We start from the raw sequence: 15,558 nt of genomic DNA, 5'->3' as shown, positions 1-15,558 counted from the left end.
CACTATTCCCTGTTTAACCTCTGATCTGGAACCCTCTTCCTCCTCCTTCCTCCCAGAGGCTTAAAAATACCTTTTGACTCTTCCCTTAATCTGTCTTTCTTCTAGTGGCCATAAAAACAATGAACAAAGTTGCCAGCCACATCAATGAAATGCAGAAAATCCATGAAGAATATGGGGCAGTGTTTGACCAACTCATAGCAGAACAAACAGGGGAGAAAAAAGAGGTAACAGATGATCAAATTTAAGAGAAAAAGGCTGTTATTTTGGTGCCTGTAGCATGAATGTTAAATTGTATCAAATATTTACCTTTCATGCTGTATCATTTAAGTGGATCCTGGTGCAAACAGACAAATCCCAATCCAATTCAAAAACTGCTTTTCCATGTATGGTTCAGTGAGTGGGACCAGTGTAAAGTAGTAGTGGGCTAATTCACCTTTAGTGTTGTGCTTGGGTCAAAATCACATCCCAACCTGCAGATTTTGATGTCCATGTCTTGGCTCTCCTCGTTCCACATAAATAATCTCACCCCACCAGTCTGAGTGGACTGGCGTGCTGAGGCAAGCCTGTACTTAGCTCTTTCATCACTTTAAAGAGATCAAAGTGTGAAGTGCAGTGTGGCAGAAACTGCTGTTTCTCTTTTAGAAAGTGTGTTAGTGGGCTTGATACATGAGAAAGCCTTGGGCTTTGGTCTAGATATCTCATATGGCACATATGCAAACACGTGAAGATCCGGTGTGGCTCAGTCCTGGCTGACCATCTCAGAAACACGTGGAAGGTGTCTTTTAAGTTTCAGACTGAGACCCAGACTCTCCATTTCCTGATAAAATGCAGGTCTGCAGTCCAGCGGTGCAGCGAAGGAGAGTGGTGGGCAGTAATGGCAGAATGGGGTAAGGGTGAGGGGGACTCGAGGAAGAGGTAGAGACACACTAAAGGGCTGATGTGAGCAGTGATGTGCGTGAAGGCTGGAGAGATGATATGAAGTAATGGTAGTGGGGTTTTGCTGACAGTCAGGATGAAGGAACAACATAGAGGCGTTGGGCTACAAGGCAGAGGAGTTCTGGGATTGAGAAGTGTTGAGGAAGCTTTGGGTGTGAGAGCTGGATAGCAGCAGTGGGGAGGGAGGGTGGGTAGAGGGCAGAGACTTGGGCTCGTGCTGGCAAGCAGTGGTGGAGAGAGCATGTCAGGACATCTGTTGGGAGAGCAATCATGGTTTGGTGTTAATCTGGGAAAGGAGAGAGTGAACACATGCCTTGATGTTGCTTTTGTTACTGGGGAGACTTCAGGCTGTTGTGCTGATGGTATCCGTGGTGTCCTCTGGCAAAAGTGAGACTTCATTGAGAGAAGGGTGGAGGAATGGGATAACATGGTCCCTAGACTGGGGATAGCCCTCGATTTGTCACTCTGGGAGATCGTAAGTCAAAGTGCTTCCAGTTGCTGCAATCTTAGTAGGTATCTCCCAACAATTGTTATGAACTCCTTTATTAGTCCATTTCCAGCAATGTGGTTTCCACAGATGAGCCTGTGGAAGTGCTTTGACTGTTTCACATAATGTGGTCTCTAAACTTCACCCCAAGCTGCGTGTGTGTGATGGGGGCTATGCTTAAATGTTCAAGTGAAATAGAAAGAAAAAAAGGAGAAAAAAATGCAAGAAAAACATCTGGGTTTTGCCCTGACTTCACACCAAATTACAAGCGCCAGACTCTTGAGTTTGGCTTCTCCTAATTCATGCTTACCAATTAAGGATTTACATGCATCTATTGCTAACTGCCACGGTCTGTTTGCACGTGCCTACAGTCATTTGATTAAATATTCCAAAAGTTTGCTTGTGGGGTGGTTTTTTTGTTTGTTTAGGAATAAACTTCAAGCAAGTTTTCTTGAACTGAAAATTCAAGTAAGCATTCTTGAACTGATTGCATATTGTGCCTTCGTGCATGTGTGTTGGCAGGTTGCAGACCTTTCAATGGGGGACTTGCTCTTGCATAATACAGTGATATGGCTGAATCCTCCTGCTTCACTGGGGAAATGGAAGAAAGAACCTGAGCTGGCAGCATTTGGTTTGTATCCTAGTAATTTTATTTCAGATGCCTAACAGGCTGTCAGCTGTGTCTTAGGAGATATTTGTTGAAGGTAGTTGAGCATTGCCTTCTGCTAGGTTGACTGGAATTAAAACCGTATTTGTGTCTGCTGCAATAGTCAAATTCTGTTCTGAGTTGATCTAAAACTGATGAAGAATTTGAAGATGACTGCTGTAATAGTGTAAGAGTTTCTTAAACCCATGTCCAAGGCTATGAATTGAGAGCTATATAGAAAGGTATTAGTCTCTGAAAAGATAATTTGGTAGTCTGATCGATGCCAAGTAACTCTACTTCACATTCTGGAGAACAGGTTGGGGGCTTGCAAAGGCTTTGCCTTTTTTTCTCTGTGCCTTTTGCCAGAAAGGACTCATATATCTAAGCTTTTAAAAGTGCTCAAAAGCTAAGCCAGGACTCCCAGTGACTTGCTTTGCAGAGGTCTGTCTCCCTCCCAGTAGTCTATCTTGGGTGGCCAAACTAGAAATTGAAACTGCTGTTGGCATAGATCTCAAGGTCTTTCCGCTGCATTGAAGTATGGTCCCTTGGAAAGGTATTTGATAGCTTATATTGGCTCGATCACTTCGCTCTTACTTTCAGAATTATATCAAGTAGTGCAGACTCTGCTAAGCTTACTTTATTTGTTCCTAAATTTCTTTAAACACAATTTCTTGTTGTTTCCAGAAAGTGATGCTGATTAGGAAGCCAGTGGTTTTTACTTTTGTTTTTGTTTTGTACCAAACAAATAACGAATGAAGTCTCTTCCAGCTTTGCACTAGAAGAGCATATAAAAATTGACTGCTTTCCTGCAAGTTGGGAAAGCACCTCATCATACCCTGAAGCTGAGTGGCCTCATGAAAGCTGCTAGGAATGTGCAGCAACTCAATTACTCTAAAAATCTTTAAAGTGGTTTCATAAAATGCCCAAAATCAAATGTCCATGCAGTTCGATCTGAAAACAAAGGGTGCTCTTGAGACCTGAAGAAAGAGATCACAAGGAAAAGTTGAGTCTTGAAAGACAAATTCCAGCTCCATGTGGACTTTATGTGGGAAAAGAGGAATGGGATTACATCTCTGCCTGCCAGTGGTGCTCACTTTTTAATTCAGTACAGATCACTGTCCCACCTGGGAGGGGTTCACATTCTGTCCAAGCACAGTCTCATCTGCTGACTGGCTGCGTGTGGCTGGATGCTGCTCATTTGTCTGAGGTGAACTTAACCAGAGGGATTAAAGTTTTCTAATTTTTTATATAGAACTGTTGCTGTTGAATAGTTGTTCCTATAACTGGTAACTTAAACTCTTAAGTGTCAAGGGACTTTGAAATAACCTGGTTTTGTGTGGTAAAAGCTGTTGAGCTTCATTTTTTTTTTTTTTTTGGAAGAATATGCAAGAGGGCTGGTAGGTTTACTCCTGCCTTCCCTCCCTGACTTGGGTGAGGGCTGCCTGAGGAGTTGGAGGGTCTGTGTGCTTGGGCATAGAGGAGATCCATTCCCAACCTTACTGACTACATGGCTTTTGTTTCCAAACTTCTCCTCTAGTGTTCAAAACTGCTGTGGTCCTTGTATACAAGGATGGTTCCAAACAGAAGAAGAAACTTGTAAGTTGCATGGACTATTTTGGTGATGCTGTGTGCATTTGTGTTGCTGCGATCAAGATTTGCTTCCCATAAAGCTGTAGTGCTAGATTGTGCTTTTGCATATGTGATCCTTGTTCTCTGCCACATGAGTGAGGTTTTGAGTAATGCTGTGTCTTGCTGTTCAGCCTGGGCGCAGCGGTCATTTAGTTTAGCCTTTGCTCTCTGCTGGACTAGTCATTCACGTTGCCTGCCACATCCATTCCATGCTGTGGAGTGGGCTTTCATGAAACAAGGTATCACCTTGAACATCTCACTTGTGACTCTTTGGTCAGTGTATATGAATCAAATGTGAGAGCTGATGTCTGTCAACTTTCTTAGTGAAACACAATGCCCTTGTTTCAGTTCTGTTGCATGCCACTGAGCAAGTGCTGGCTGCTCTCAGCAGTATACAGTATGTATCAAGGGATCCTACTGGAGTTTGGGATTAAAAGTTAAAGCTAAGCTTGACAGTAAACTTATTCCTTGCTATAATAGGGAGCACATTTTGTAGTATTACAGAAAACTCTTTTGATTCCCACGTATGGTGTAAACCGAAGTGTGATTTGAAATGCTTGTATGGTTAAAGTCAACTGGCCAGAAGATAACCTTGGAGTAACTAAAGCAAAGCTAATGCAAAGCTAATGCATGTTTGTGAGCGTATGTGCACTAGGACGAGAGAATGCAGGCTGGTCTCGAATGGCTTTTGGAGGCATTGATAACAGTAGATTGGTCTAATGGTTGCTTTTATCTAGATCTTAGCAAGATCTTCACAGATAGGCACTTCAGTGATGCTGGTTACTAGGAGATTGTAGTGAGAAAATAAGAATTGCAACAAGTCTTCAGCTGGACGTTCTCGGTGCAAAGCACAGGAGACTTTTGTGTCTGACTGTCCCAAGGTGTCTCATTTCCTAATGGTATTTTGAAATTCTTCCAGGGAGGATCACATAGAGCTTCAATTTATGAAGACTGGGATCCATTCCGCTTTCGCCACATGATACCTTTAGAAGCGCTGCAGGTTCGAGCCTTGGCAAGTGCAGGTAATGTTCCTGCTGCATGAATTTGGTAGGGTTCTTAATGTTTGATCTGGGGGTGTTCACTGACCAGTGTTTGTCCTTTGTATATGTGTACAGAGTTTCTGGGGCCTGAAAAAGGCCCACAGCCTCAACATCCATAATAGCCCTGGAGGGAGTTGGATTAAATGAGCAGAAGCTCCAGTTGTGTATGTCTGGCTTGTCAATACTTTTCTGAAGTCAGGCAGGGTTCTGGAAAAACAGGGCAAAGTTGTGGCTGACTCCGGTTCACTCCATTCCACTTCTGGAGACTGGAAGGCAATCTTGCAGCTGTGACATGGCAGCTTGTGGTTGTGGTTGACACCTTCATGTGAAGCTTATAGTATTAAAAGTTTCAAAATTTTAAACAATTTGCTCCCTTTCTAATGCATAAGTGAAAGTGCAAAGAACATAGGAGGCAGCTGTAAAACGTGACAATACTGTATGGAATACCTGAAAAGCTGGGTTGGTTTGGGCTTTTTTCCCCACATTTTTATGGGACTGAGGGAGTGCATATAAAATACTACTAGATTTTGGCAAGTTTAAGAGTCTGTTGTTTCATTAGTCACTTGCCCACTGCTGCCTTCCAGCTATGAGTTAATATTATTTGTAGTGTATTACCTGTTTTCCTGGATGGTCTTAAACCATTTCTTCAGGATTATTGAACAAATGCTCTAATTGAGGTTAAATATGAGAAACTGTTATTTGAAGTTTTGCTTGCTTTTCATTTTAGATGCAGAGACTAATTCTGTATGTGAGATTGTCCACGTTAAATCTGAGTCTGAAGGCAGACCAGAAAGAACATTTCACCTTTGCTGTAGGTAAGTGTGTTTCCATATTTCCAATGGCAGCTGCATCTTTGGATCCCAGCTTGCCTATGTCTTTCCTTTAACACAATCTGGGAACAGCCGGTGGGGGAAGTGGAGAGAGAGTGTTAAAACCTTACTTCTGGCAGGCAATGTTTTGTAAAATGTATTAAAATAAAGGCATATATTTGATCAGCCTTGCACCTTTATGGGAACGATTACAATTTTCCTCTCACAAACTTGCATCCGGTTAAACTCCAGCACTGGATTTTTATGCCACGTAGCTGCTAATGTGTCGTGTTCAGCTGGTACCTTTCATGCCACCAAGTTCCAGCTTCTGCTCCTAGGGCATTGCCCTTTCCTTAATAAACTTTGTCCATCTTCGTTGTGGTGGTTGCCCTGGCGTGTTTTAGAGTCCAAATAAGAACTTGGGGTGCAAGTTCACCAGGGTCCAGCACAGCTGTTACCAAGCCAATTCCTACTACTAGGTAGTAGGAAGTTGCAGGACTTCTGCATGGTGTGTGTTTACAGGAGACAAACTGAGATTTAATTAGCCACCATAGGTCAGCTTGATGCGTATCGGACAAAGCAAAGTGCGTGGTTGGTACTGGAGGAAAAGGAAGCCTCAAGAGGGTGAACAGCTACATGTTTTGTTAATGAGCAGCGTATTTGTTTCCTTGGATGTCCATTGCAATGACTGTAGATTTAGCTTTGCTTTGAAAACACTGTATTAAATTGAGTCTTCTCTGGGGGAAGCGTGTGCCAGTCGGTGTGCACTGTCTTAAGTTACAGAACTGGTCATTATTTATCTCATTTACAGTGAGCTTTTAGCAGTTCCCAAGAGATAACACTGCCTTTTGTATTCTTGCCTGTTTTTCAGTTCACCAGAACACAGGAAGGACTTTCTGAAGGCAGTGCACTCAATTCTGCGGGATAAACACAGAAGGCAGCTTCTTAAAACCGAAAGTTTGCCCTCATCCCAGCAATATGTTCCTTTTGGTGGAAAAAGATTGTGTGCTCTAAAGGGTGCAAGGCCAGCCATGAACAGGGCAGGTACTGTAGGGCTACAGACTTTCAAGATCCCAGTAACCCCAGCACTGTTGTAGGACATGTGGTGGTGTCTGTTACTTGTAGATTAGCATTCTGTCCCGTGTATGTAAAAACTGCTGGTTTTCCATGCTTCACTTCCTTGAGAGCCTTAAATTGCCTCTATTTACCTTGCTTTGCACTCAAGGCTCAGCTTCAGAGCGGTCCTTCCGGCATGGAAGGAAGAAACGGGATTCCTGTCAATACCGATTGGCTGTGCACTTTAATCTGGAAATGGGTTTCAGCTGAACAAAGCAGAAGCCCGCTGCATATTTCTTAAAAGCATGTACAGAATTTTGAGCTAACCCTAGCACTTTGAAACTAAAATGCACAAGAAAAATCGGCTCCCCCGAGAGAGTGGCTTGGTTTGAAGAGATAGCTTTGTATGTCCTCCATTTTAGCCTTTTCAGCTCTATTGCTAACGGGCACATGCTTCTACTTCTCACATTTTGAGAGGCATGCACTTGATACTATTATTTTTGTAATGGCCTGTCCTAAACCATGGATTTTCCTTTTCAGTTGACTTCAGGCAAAAGCAATGAGAAAATCCCAGGGAAAAGCAGGTTTTCATTTTCAGAACACTAGATGATGGAGGGAAGAAACATTTGCTTCCAACTGAAAAGTACATGGCACTGCTGCATGTTTTGTTCTGGTCTGTTGTTTTGGTGTTTGTTTTTTTTCTTTTTCTGCTCATTAGATCCAGCAATGTAGACAACCAGGCTTTCTGTTCCTCTTCTGTAATGGGCAGGCCAGACCAATAACATTTGCAGCATGGCTTCTCACTCGGGGTGTTGCTAGCCATCTGCCTCAGAGATGCTTAAAATCATAAGGAGGAAGAGTCAAAGGAGGGCCAAGATGCAACTGTTTTACCACAGTGCTTGTTCAATCGGCCTGTGGAGCTAATCTGCTGTAGATGCCAAACCTTCTCTCAGTTTGGCTCATTGGTGCATTTGCATGATGAATTCCGCAGAGATTAAAATCCCCTCTTAGAGTCCAGACCTCTCACTACAGTTAAAATTTACAACTGCTGAGCTGTTGTACTTAATGCATGTTTTGAGGCTCAGGGATATTAAAATTTAATCCCCACCTGCAAGCTGCTAGAGTTTAATACATACATACTGAAAGTGCTAAGGTGCTGTTTAGTGGAGAGGGACAAACTATAACCTCGGAGTTCACCTGCTTGCGACGGAGCTACGTGTGTGTGCACGTAAAGCGCTGGAATGCCTGCAGGTCCTTCGGCTGCAGGATTCGCCCCCTGCTTTGCCTCACAAGCCTGTTATGAAGATGTTCCAACACGGAAGATGTGAATTTGCTAATTGGGACAGTTGCAAAAGCTAGTAGACCAGCTGATGCTGAGTAAGGAACTTCTGAAAGTTTTTTTGGTTTCGGGGTTTTCTTTGTCCACCCCCCAGTAGGGAGGGAGAGGGGAAGGGAGTAGGAGAGCCTAGACCAGGGAACTTACTTCCCAGTAAATAATGCAACAATTGCAGCATCTTCAGCACTGAGGTAGCTACTTGGAAACCTATAGTGTTACTCTTACCCCAGACAAAGCGATTTCCCATACCGAGGCACAAGGCTAGTTGGTTTTTGTGGTGTGCTGACAGCGGGGCACTGCGTGTGAGAAGCTGAGCTGGACAGATGCACTTTGTGCTGGCTGGCTGCCTGCCTACCGCTTAGGAGGAACAGTAATTGTGGGCCATTATCCCAACTGTGGATCTGAGTAGCAGAAACTCCTTTTTCAGCTGGAGAAAGACCCGTGCTGCGGAGCTGAGTGAAATGTGACTTGCCCGCAGGGAGGATGCTGAATGACTAGGTCATTTTTGGGAGTCTACCTGCTTTGTGCCTAGCGGTGTTAAATAAAGGGCCCCTGGAAGACTAACTTTTTAAAGAGAGTTGTACCGTGTGTAAAAAGCCTGTGGGGTTTTATCTTTGTGTGTGCGCAGTGTCAGCCCCAAGCAAGTCTCTTGGGAGGAGGAGGCGGCGGCTGGCCCGAAACAGGTTTACCATTGACTCAGATGCCGTCTACACGAGCAGCCCCGAAAAAGAGCCCCAGCAGCCCACGCACAGTGGGGACACTGACCGCTGGGTAGAGGAACAGTTTGACCTTGCTCAGTATGAGGAGCAGGAGGACATCAAGGAAACGGACATCCTCAGCGATGACGATGAGTACTGCGAGGCTGTGAGAGGCGCCGTGGCCGACCGAGACCTTCGGGAGCGGCTGCAGGCGGCCTCCATCACGAGCAGCCAGCCGTGCCGGGGAGACCGCCCACGCCCGGCCATGGACACGCACGCCTCCAGGATGACCCAGCTGAAGAAGCAGGCGGCCTTGTCCGGCATCAATGGCGACGTGGAGGGCCACGGCGAGGAGGTCATCTGGGTTAGGCGCGAAGACTTTGTCCCCAGCAGGAAACTGAACACGGAGCTCTAAACCGGTCCCCTTCCCCGCCTGGTTGCGTAGGTCTCCCCGTCCCAACCTCCATCCCTCCCTCCCACCCCCGCACACCGCGGAGAGCTGATCCCGATTAGATTGCACACTTGCACACACCATTTCGGCAGCTGAATTGGTCCGAAGCCATGCGGCCACACTTTAGGCAACTGTAAAATGCTCAAAACCTGGAACGGAATAAGCTTAAGGTCCTGTCTTACGTTACCAAGGGCTTTCACACTATTTTATTTATTCTGAAATAATCAGGGGCTGACATTAAGTATGAGGAGAATATCATCACTGGAAAACAAATTACTCTGGATGTCTTAACCTACGTGCAGCGAACTAGCTTACACAATAGCACAACAAACAGAGGGTTTTATAGCCGTAAAACGTCAGTTGTAGGTTTATCTCCTTAATGAGGAAACCGCCTTTTTACCATGTACAGTTGCAGTATTCTTATTACTTTTCCCTCTTTAAATGTAAGAGAATATACATGTATTTTAGGAATGTGTGAGGAAAGGTTTGGGATTTATGTTGTGTTAAGTCCTCTTGGTTTGTGGCTGGTCTAATTTAATGTCAATGTTGGAAGCTCTAGTTTTACATAATATTATAAAGATGCCAAACTCTCTTAAAAGAGATCCAAATTTAACACTTGAAGAAATATTTTTTGTATTTTACCTGAGATGCAGGGGCACAAAGGGATAAGAGTTTTACAGCGTTAGCATAGCTCCATGTCTAGGATACGAGGCTAGCTTTTTGCAGAGGGTTAGGAATGGTGGTTTTATATTAAAATATGAACTGGAAACTCTTATTTAGGTATAACTTTCTTCAGGAAAAGGATTATTGTATATGTTTGAGACTGGAGTTTAGTTAGATATTAAAAAGAATAAAATAAAGTGACATGACTGAATTGTGGTGGACCAAACTGATCCACGGTGTAACCTCGCTGGAGCCAGTGTAGCAACGTCACAGATCCGTTTGGTCCACTCTCTCTGGCAGAGTTCAGGCTTAGGGGACAGGGAATTCATGGCCAAAAAACTGACCTCATCCACTCTCCTACTGTGGGTGAAACTAGTGTATTTTAATTCCTTTATAAAAGCTTTTCCACTGCAATAGAGTATGAACAAGTTCAACACAAGCAAACCTCTTTAACATTTTAAGTCTTTTATTTAAACATCTAAAACAGGGTAAAATGTGACTAAAATCTTGTGGTTTTTAAGTAGACTTCCAAATATGAAACACAAAATAGCACTTTTTTTTAAGATTTATATAGCTTTTCCATTTCAGTTTCACCTATAGTAAACAAAGGAAGATTATATGAAATTTTTCTTTTTTTTTTTTTTTGGTATCTATTGATGTTTGACACATTAGTAGGTACTTTGAAAACCTGAAATTTTATAATAGCTTTAGGATTATATTTTATAAAATCCACTCTGACTATATTTTAAAACATAACAAGAATTATTCCCCCCAAAACTCCATCACCGTCTTTGTGTCTCAGCTAGCATTCTCCCCTTGCCTTGCCCCCGCCCCCCCCGCCCTTTCTCGTTTCTGGTGCACAATACTTGATCTTATGAAAGCTTTCTCTATTAACTTTTTGCTATCTTCTGATTTCTTTTCGTAAAAGCTTTAGAAAGGTTTCTATACCCTTTGTATTATCACATCATTGTTTTATATCATCTACCCGTCAGTTGTGTCCCGGTGTATTAGAGAAGCGGAGGTTTTAGCTGTCCTATGCTGTACCCAGCGGAATACAGTCAGCGCTGAAATACTGGAAGGCTGGTACTGGGAAGGTACCGTTGTTCTTGTACATAATGTCATGACATGTCTATGTCAAAGGTTCTTATATATTTCTTTTATAAGCTGAAAGAAGGTCTATTTTTATGTTTTTAGTTCTATGAATGGAACGTTGTAAATGCCTGTCAGAAATAAAATACTGGAAAAAAAATACAAGAGAGTGGTATATGTACATGTGTGCTCCAAGATGGATGCCTCTCTCAGGAGAGGCAAGCGAGGAAGCAAATTCTACAGTAGATGAAGTTGCTGGGATCGCTCTCCTGGCTTTAATAACCTGTAGGGAGTCTCCTTAATAGTAAGGTTTCCACCCTGAGCCGTGTGTGCCCTGTACTGTGTGTGAATATTCCCTTAGAACAGGTTCAGCCTGTCTTGGCTCTGCTTTTTGGTGGGCTCTGAGCTCTGGTGTAAATAACGGTCCCACATGAAAGGCTGGGGCAAGCTTGTTGGCCTCCCTTCTCTCCTATTGAAACCTCATTTTTATTTATTTATTTATTTCCCCAGTGGAAGGTCCAAGCCTGGAGCCTTGCCTGTTAGAGGATGGAAAATGAGACAGACAGGAAGATCAAATGCTAGCTGCAAGTATTTGCCCACAGTGTGCCTATTTGATGTGCATCTTGGCGCAAAACGAAGCTTTCCTTTAGTGGGACTGCTAACTTTAAAATGGCATGTTCAAGTCTAGTAATGCTGTTCCCCAAATCTGTGAAACTGCATCAACCTGTAGTGAAACACGAGTGCAAAGCGTGCTAATGCTTGCTTGTGTGCTCAGCAGAGAACAAATGTGAACAAGAATGAACTTCTGTTTTAAGTGCCCCCTTTCTTTAGACGTGTTCACATGTTCATTTCCCCTCCTGGTTTAGTTTTTACTAGCTACTGCAATCTTCCAGCAACTGACTTCAGCTTTCACGTTGTATACAAAGCTGCTTTAAAGAGCTTGTCCTACTGCAATAACATCATGCCTTGCATTAAAAAATCATGTTATGGAGCTCATTTATCACATGCCAAGCCTTGCACAGAAGGTGTGGTAGGTGGAAAGTGTAATGCAATGGAGTCGTTCTTGTATTCTCACCTACTGGTCACCATAGCTTAGGAAAGAGCCCTCAGGTAAGGCCCGGCTCTTATTTTGCAGAAGTGAGAGATGCCATTTTCCTTATTGCATCCATAACCAGTCATGCCTGTTTTTCTATGCTGGTCACAAATAACCTTAAGCATATATTTAAAAAAAAAAAAAGAGGAAAAAAAAGTAGCAAATTCCAGAAGAATTCTAATTACCTTGGAAGAGCTCTCCAGTCTCACCGTGGCCAGTTTGGCCAAACCCTTTCTCTTTGGGGTGCTGAATTTTAGTTAAAATGTAAGGAGCACACTGTGGGTCGGTGTTCTGTGCAGCCTGGAGCTTCCCTGGCCTGCGGGTGAGACCCTGACTCCCACTGCATTTCTTCAGCAGACATAGGACTGCTCGTGTACAGGCACTTTGGTTACAAGCATGGATCCTGGCAGATCCTCCCTAAAAGGTGGCTGGTGGACACTCAGGAACTGGTTTATCAGAAAGCAAGGTGTTATTGCAAGAGATGTGAGAAGAACCCTGCACAGCCCCTTGGTCTTGCCTGGGGCAAGAAGCAGCAGTCTCATGGGGAGAGCAGAGGCATCCCATAGCATTGAGCTTTGGGAAGTGCTTTTCTTAACTCTACTTTTACCAGTCAGTTGGGTTTTTTGTTGTCTTCTCTAGCAGACCTGCTTTGCTTGCACTAGCTTCAGGACAACACAGGAAATATTTTGTTTCTGAGGCTACTGTCTCTGCAAATAATGTGTCAAGAATGTGACCCTGCTCCCTGTGTGTGGTTATTTTAAATTTGGCCAGATAATCGTGGAGACAGCAAAGAGTGCTGCCTCTCCCCGCAGCTCATGTTCCCCCTCCTGGTGTCTTCGGTTTCTCTGCAACTTGCTTTCCTTTCCTTCTAATTTTATTCTCAACAGTTGCTGAGGTACTTCTGTAGACTTTTCTTTTTCGATCCTCTCAATTACAAGAGCTGTCATGCACGTTGATTGAAGACTGTCAGCGTGTCGTTATTACTGAATGAATTCCAGCATTTTGGAAGCTTGCTGCGGCTCTGCCTTATTCTGGGGGGAATTGCAGGGAAAGAAAGCCTTTGAAAAATTGCTTCCTCCATTTCTTTTTTCCTTCGGCCACATCCTGTTAATAATACATAGTACTTCTGCGTCGTACCTGGGCATGAGCTTGAGTAGCTTTTTGCAATAATGAAATCTTATAGCAGCCTTAGGGCCTGGGTAAATTGTTCCCGTTTTAAGCTTGACAAATGAAGGAGGAGTACACACAAGGTCACGCAGGAAGCCTGTGGTAGTGGTGAAAGGCTTGCAGAAGGCTATTTAGCCATTAGTCTGGATGACATTTCCTTTTTGTTAATGGAAAGAAGTAATTAGCTGTAGTAAGGAATCCTTTCTTGTGACAGAATGACAAAGTGATCGGAAAAGTCACACAGAGTGCCTGGGCTGTGTGAATTTGTCCTTTACGTACAGCTGGGAGTACACTAATGCCGTGGTATGGAGTTTGATTGCTCCTTTCAATTCTGTGTTTCAAATCAATTTAATAAGAGGGGGAGGGATGACGATGGGTCGGGGAATAGTTGTAACCAATGAAGTATTTTCCATGTGACCTTCAAAACGAAGCCATGGTTTCTGTGGCTGTTCACTTCCCAGGCACTGATGTTCCAGGCGATGCTGACTGCACGTAGCCTCGGGGGAATGCGCCTGGGTGTGCCTGCAAGGAGAACAGGTCTCATAGAGCTTGTGCAGGCTCCGTCCTCGGGGGTTTCAAGAACCACGTGGAGAAAGCCCGGAGCAGCCTGATCTGATCCCAGAGCTGGCCCTGTTTTGGGCAGGGGGTTGGACCAGAGACCTCCTGAAGGCCCTTCCTGCCTGCATTATCCTGTGATGACTCCTCTGCACCCCTCCGCCACCCGGTCACGCAGGAAAACTTTTGGTTTGTTTGTGGGGTTTTTCCCAGTCAGGAACAAACTGCAAAACATATCTTGAATTTTGTATCAAAAGATGAAAATAGTGCAATGAAACCGAATAGACAAACTCCTAGGAAGTAAAGCTTGGCAACAATCCTCTGTAGGAAATGACAAGAGCACAGATTTATTGTGAGGGTGGGACAACTGTAGAGGCCAGAAGTCACCTTCTCCTGATCCTCTCACCCCCAGTGCTAAGTGCTTGGTGCAGATGTAGGTACATTTCCTGGCATCCCCCAGGTCTACTACACACAGTAAATGGCAGACGTGCCTGTTTGCCACTAATCCTTGGGTCCTTCCTGCAAAAATTTCACTGGACTTTTACCTAAACTGTGGTTTGGGTATACAAAGTCATGTTTACTACTCCCCTGTTTTCTCCCAGTTGAAACAAAATACTTGAAATGAGAAATTCTCCCCATAACCCCCTGTTGTGGCACATCAGAGTTAAAGGTACTACTCCACCTCCTCCCAGAGCCTGGTAGGTGTTTGAGGTCAGCATCCTGCTCAAAGATGCGGCTATTCTGAAGGAGGCATCTCTTGGGAAAGGTTGACTGCGAGGGGCAAAGGAGGGCAGCGTATGCCTCCAGCCCATGCCCCACCTCAAACAGCACCCACAGACATGTGTCTAGGGAAGAAGAATAACATTTGTGATACTTCGACTTCTGTGCTCCCAGCTCCTAAACACATAGTGCTTCATGGTGTAGTATCTTAAAGCACTTCAGAAGAATACAAGGTCAATTCAGCTGTCCACATGTCGTCAGTAGTAACACTTCAGGTGCCTAAGAGGTCCAAGACATCTATCTGCATGGGGGTGCGGGAGGACATTGGGGCTTCAGGTGAGCTATGCTCTTCTGGAGGGGCAGCTGGAGTACGATGGGGAATCCTGGGGCAGCTCAGATGGCATTAAAGGTGACCGAATCCCACCCTGTGGGTTTAGTAGCTCTCCAAGGACTTCTGGTCCAGGAGGCTGTCCAGTGTGCCCTTGAAAACAGCTAAGCTTTTTGCATCCAGACATCCTTTGGTAAGGAGTTTTAGAGGTCTGGTACCCAGGCAGGGATGTGCCACCTTCTTTTGCTCATTCTGAATTTTGATCCCACTAGTTTCATTTGACACCCACCAATTTTTTACATTGGAAGAAACTGTGAAGAGACAATCTCTGCTAACTTTCGCCACATCATCCGTAACTAGAAACCTCTGTCATATTCCTCATTAGTCAGCTTTTTTTCCAGACTGAGCCCTTTCTGGTACTCAAAGAGCCATTAATCCTGCTCATTGATGCCACAGGACCTTTTTCCCCCAAAAAAGATAATAAAAAGTGTGAAGGTGTGACAGTGAAAGGAAGTAGAAATTAAACATCTTGAATATGTTGCCAGCAAGTCTGACAAGGTTAAATTTTGCAGAGCTCCATGTCTCTCTAGGGGATGACAATAAAAGGCACAGAAAGGAAATGGCATCAAAATGGCGTATGGTATGTGCAGCAGTTCCTACAGCCGTGGCAAGTTAATGTTTGCTACTTACGGTAGGATTATTTTCAGCTTGTAATACTACCAGACTAATCCAAAACCTTTAGGAAGTCAGCGAAGTAGTGAAACCAAGAGAGTCAGGGCATCAAGCAGAAAGCAGCATGCAACTAGAAGAGCACGCACACAAACGGTGACAAGTGGCTCGTATGCCAGCTCGCTG

General features: G+C 44.1%; 1 protein-coding gene across 21 annotated transcripts in view; it reads left to right on the top strand.

The window, feature by feature from the left end:
• The window catches only part of TIAM1 (TIAM Rac1 associated GEF 1), a 191,008-nt gene extending 180,018 nt beyond the window's left edge, over window positions 1–10,990 (top strand). For 19 of the 21 annotated variants that reach the window (XM_054839301.1, XM_054839247.1, XM_054839318.1 and 16 more), the window contains 7 exons: window positions 106–224; window positions 1,946–2,054; window positions 3,607–3,665; window positions 4,618–4,720; window positions 5,466–5,553; window positions 6,419–6,591; window positions 8,568–10,990. In XM_054839301.1, the coding sequence (XP_054695276.1) occupies window positions 106–224; window positions 1,946–2,054; window positions 3,607–3,665; window positions 4,618–4,720; window positions 5,466–5,553; window positions 6,419–6,591; window positions 8,568–9,052 (1,136 nt within the window). In that variant the 3' untranslated portion in view covers window positions 9,053–10,990. Of the gene's footprint in view, window positions 1–105; window positions 225–1,945; window positions 2,055–3,606; window positions 3,666–4,617; window positions 4,721–5,465; window positions 5,554–6,418; window positions 7,981–8,567 lie in introns of all 21 variants that reach the window. The other 2 variants (XR_008578961.1, XM_054839354.1) reach the window with 2 other exon arrangements.
• The last annotated feature ends 4,568 nt before the right edge of the window (window positions 10,991–15,558 follow it).

Source organism: Grus americana, chromosome 1, assembly GCF_028858705.1.
Source record: "Grus americana isolate bGruAme1 chromosome 1, bGruAme1.mat, whole genome shotgun sequence".
NCBI lineage: Eukaryota > Metazoa > Chordata > Aves > Gruiformes > Gruidae > Grus > Grus americana.
This window is presented reverse-complemented; position numbering and strand designations above follow the sequence as displayed.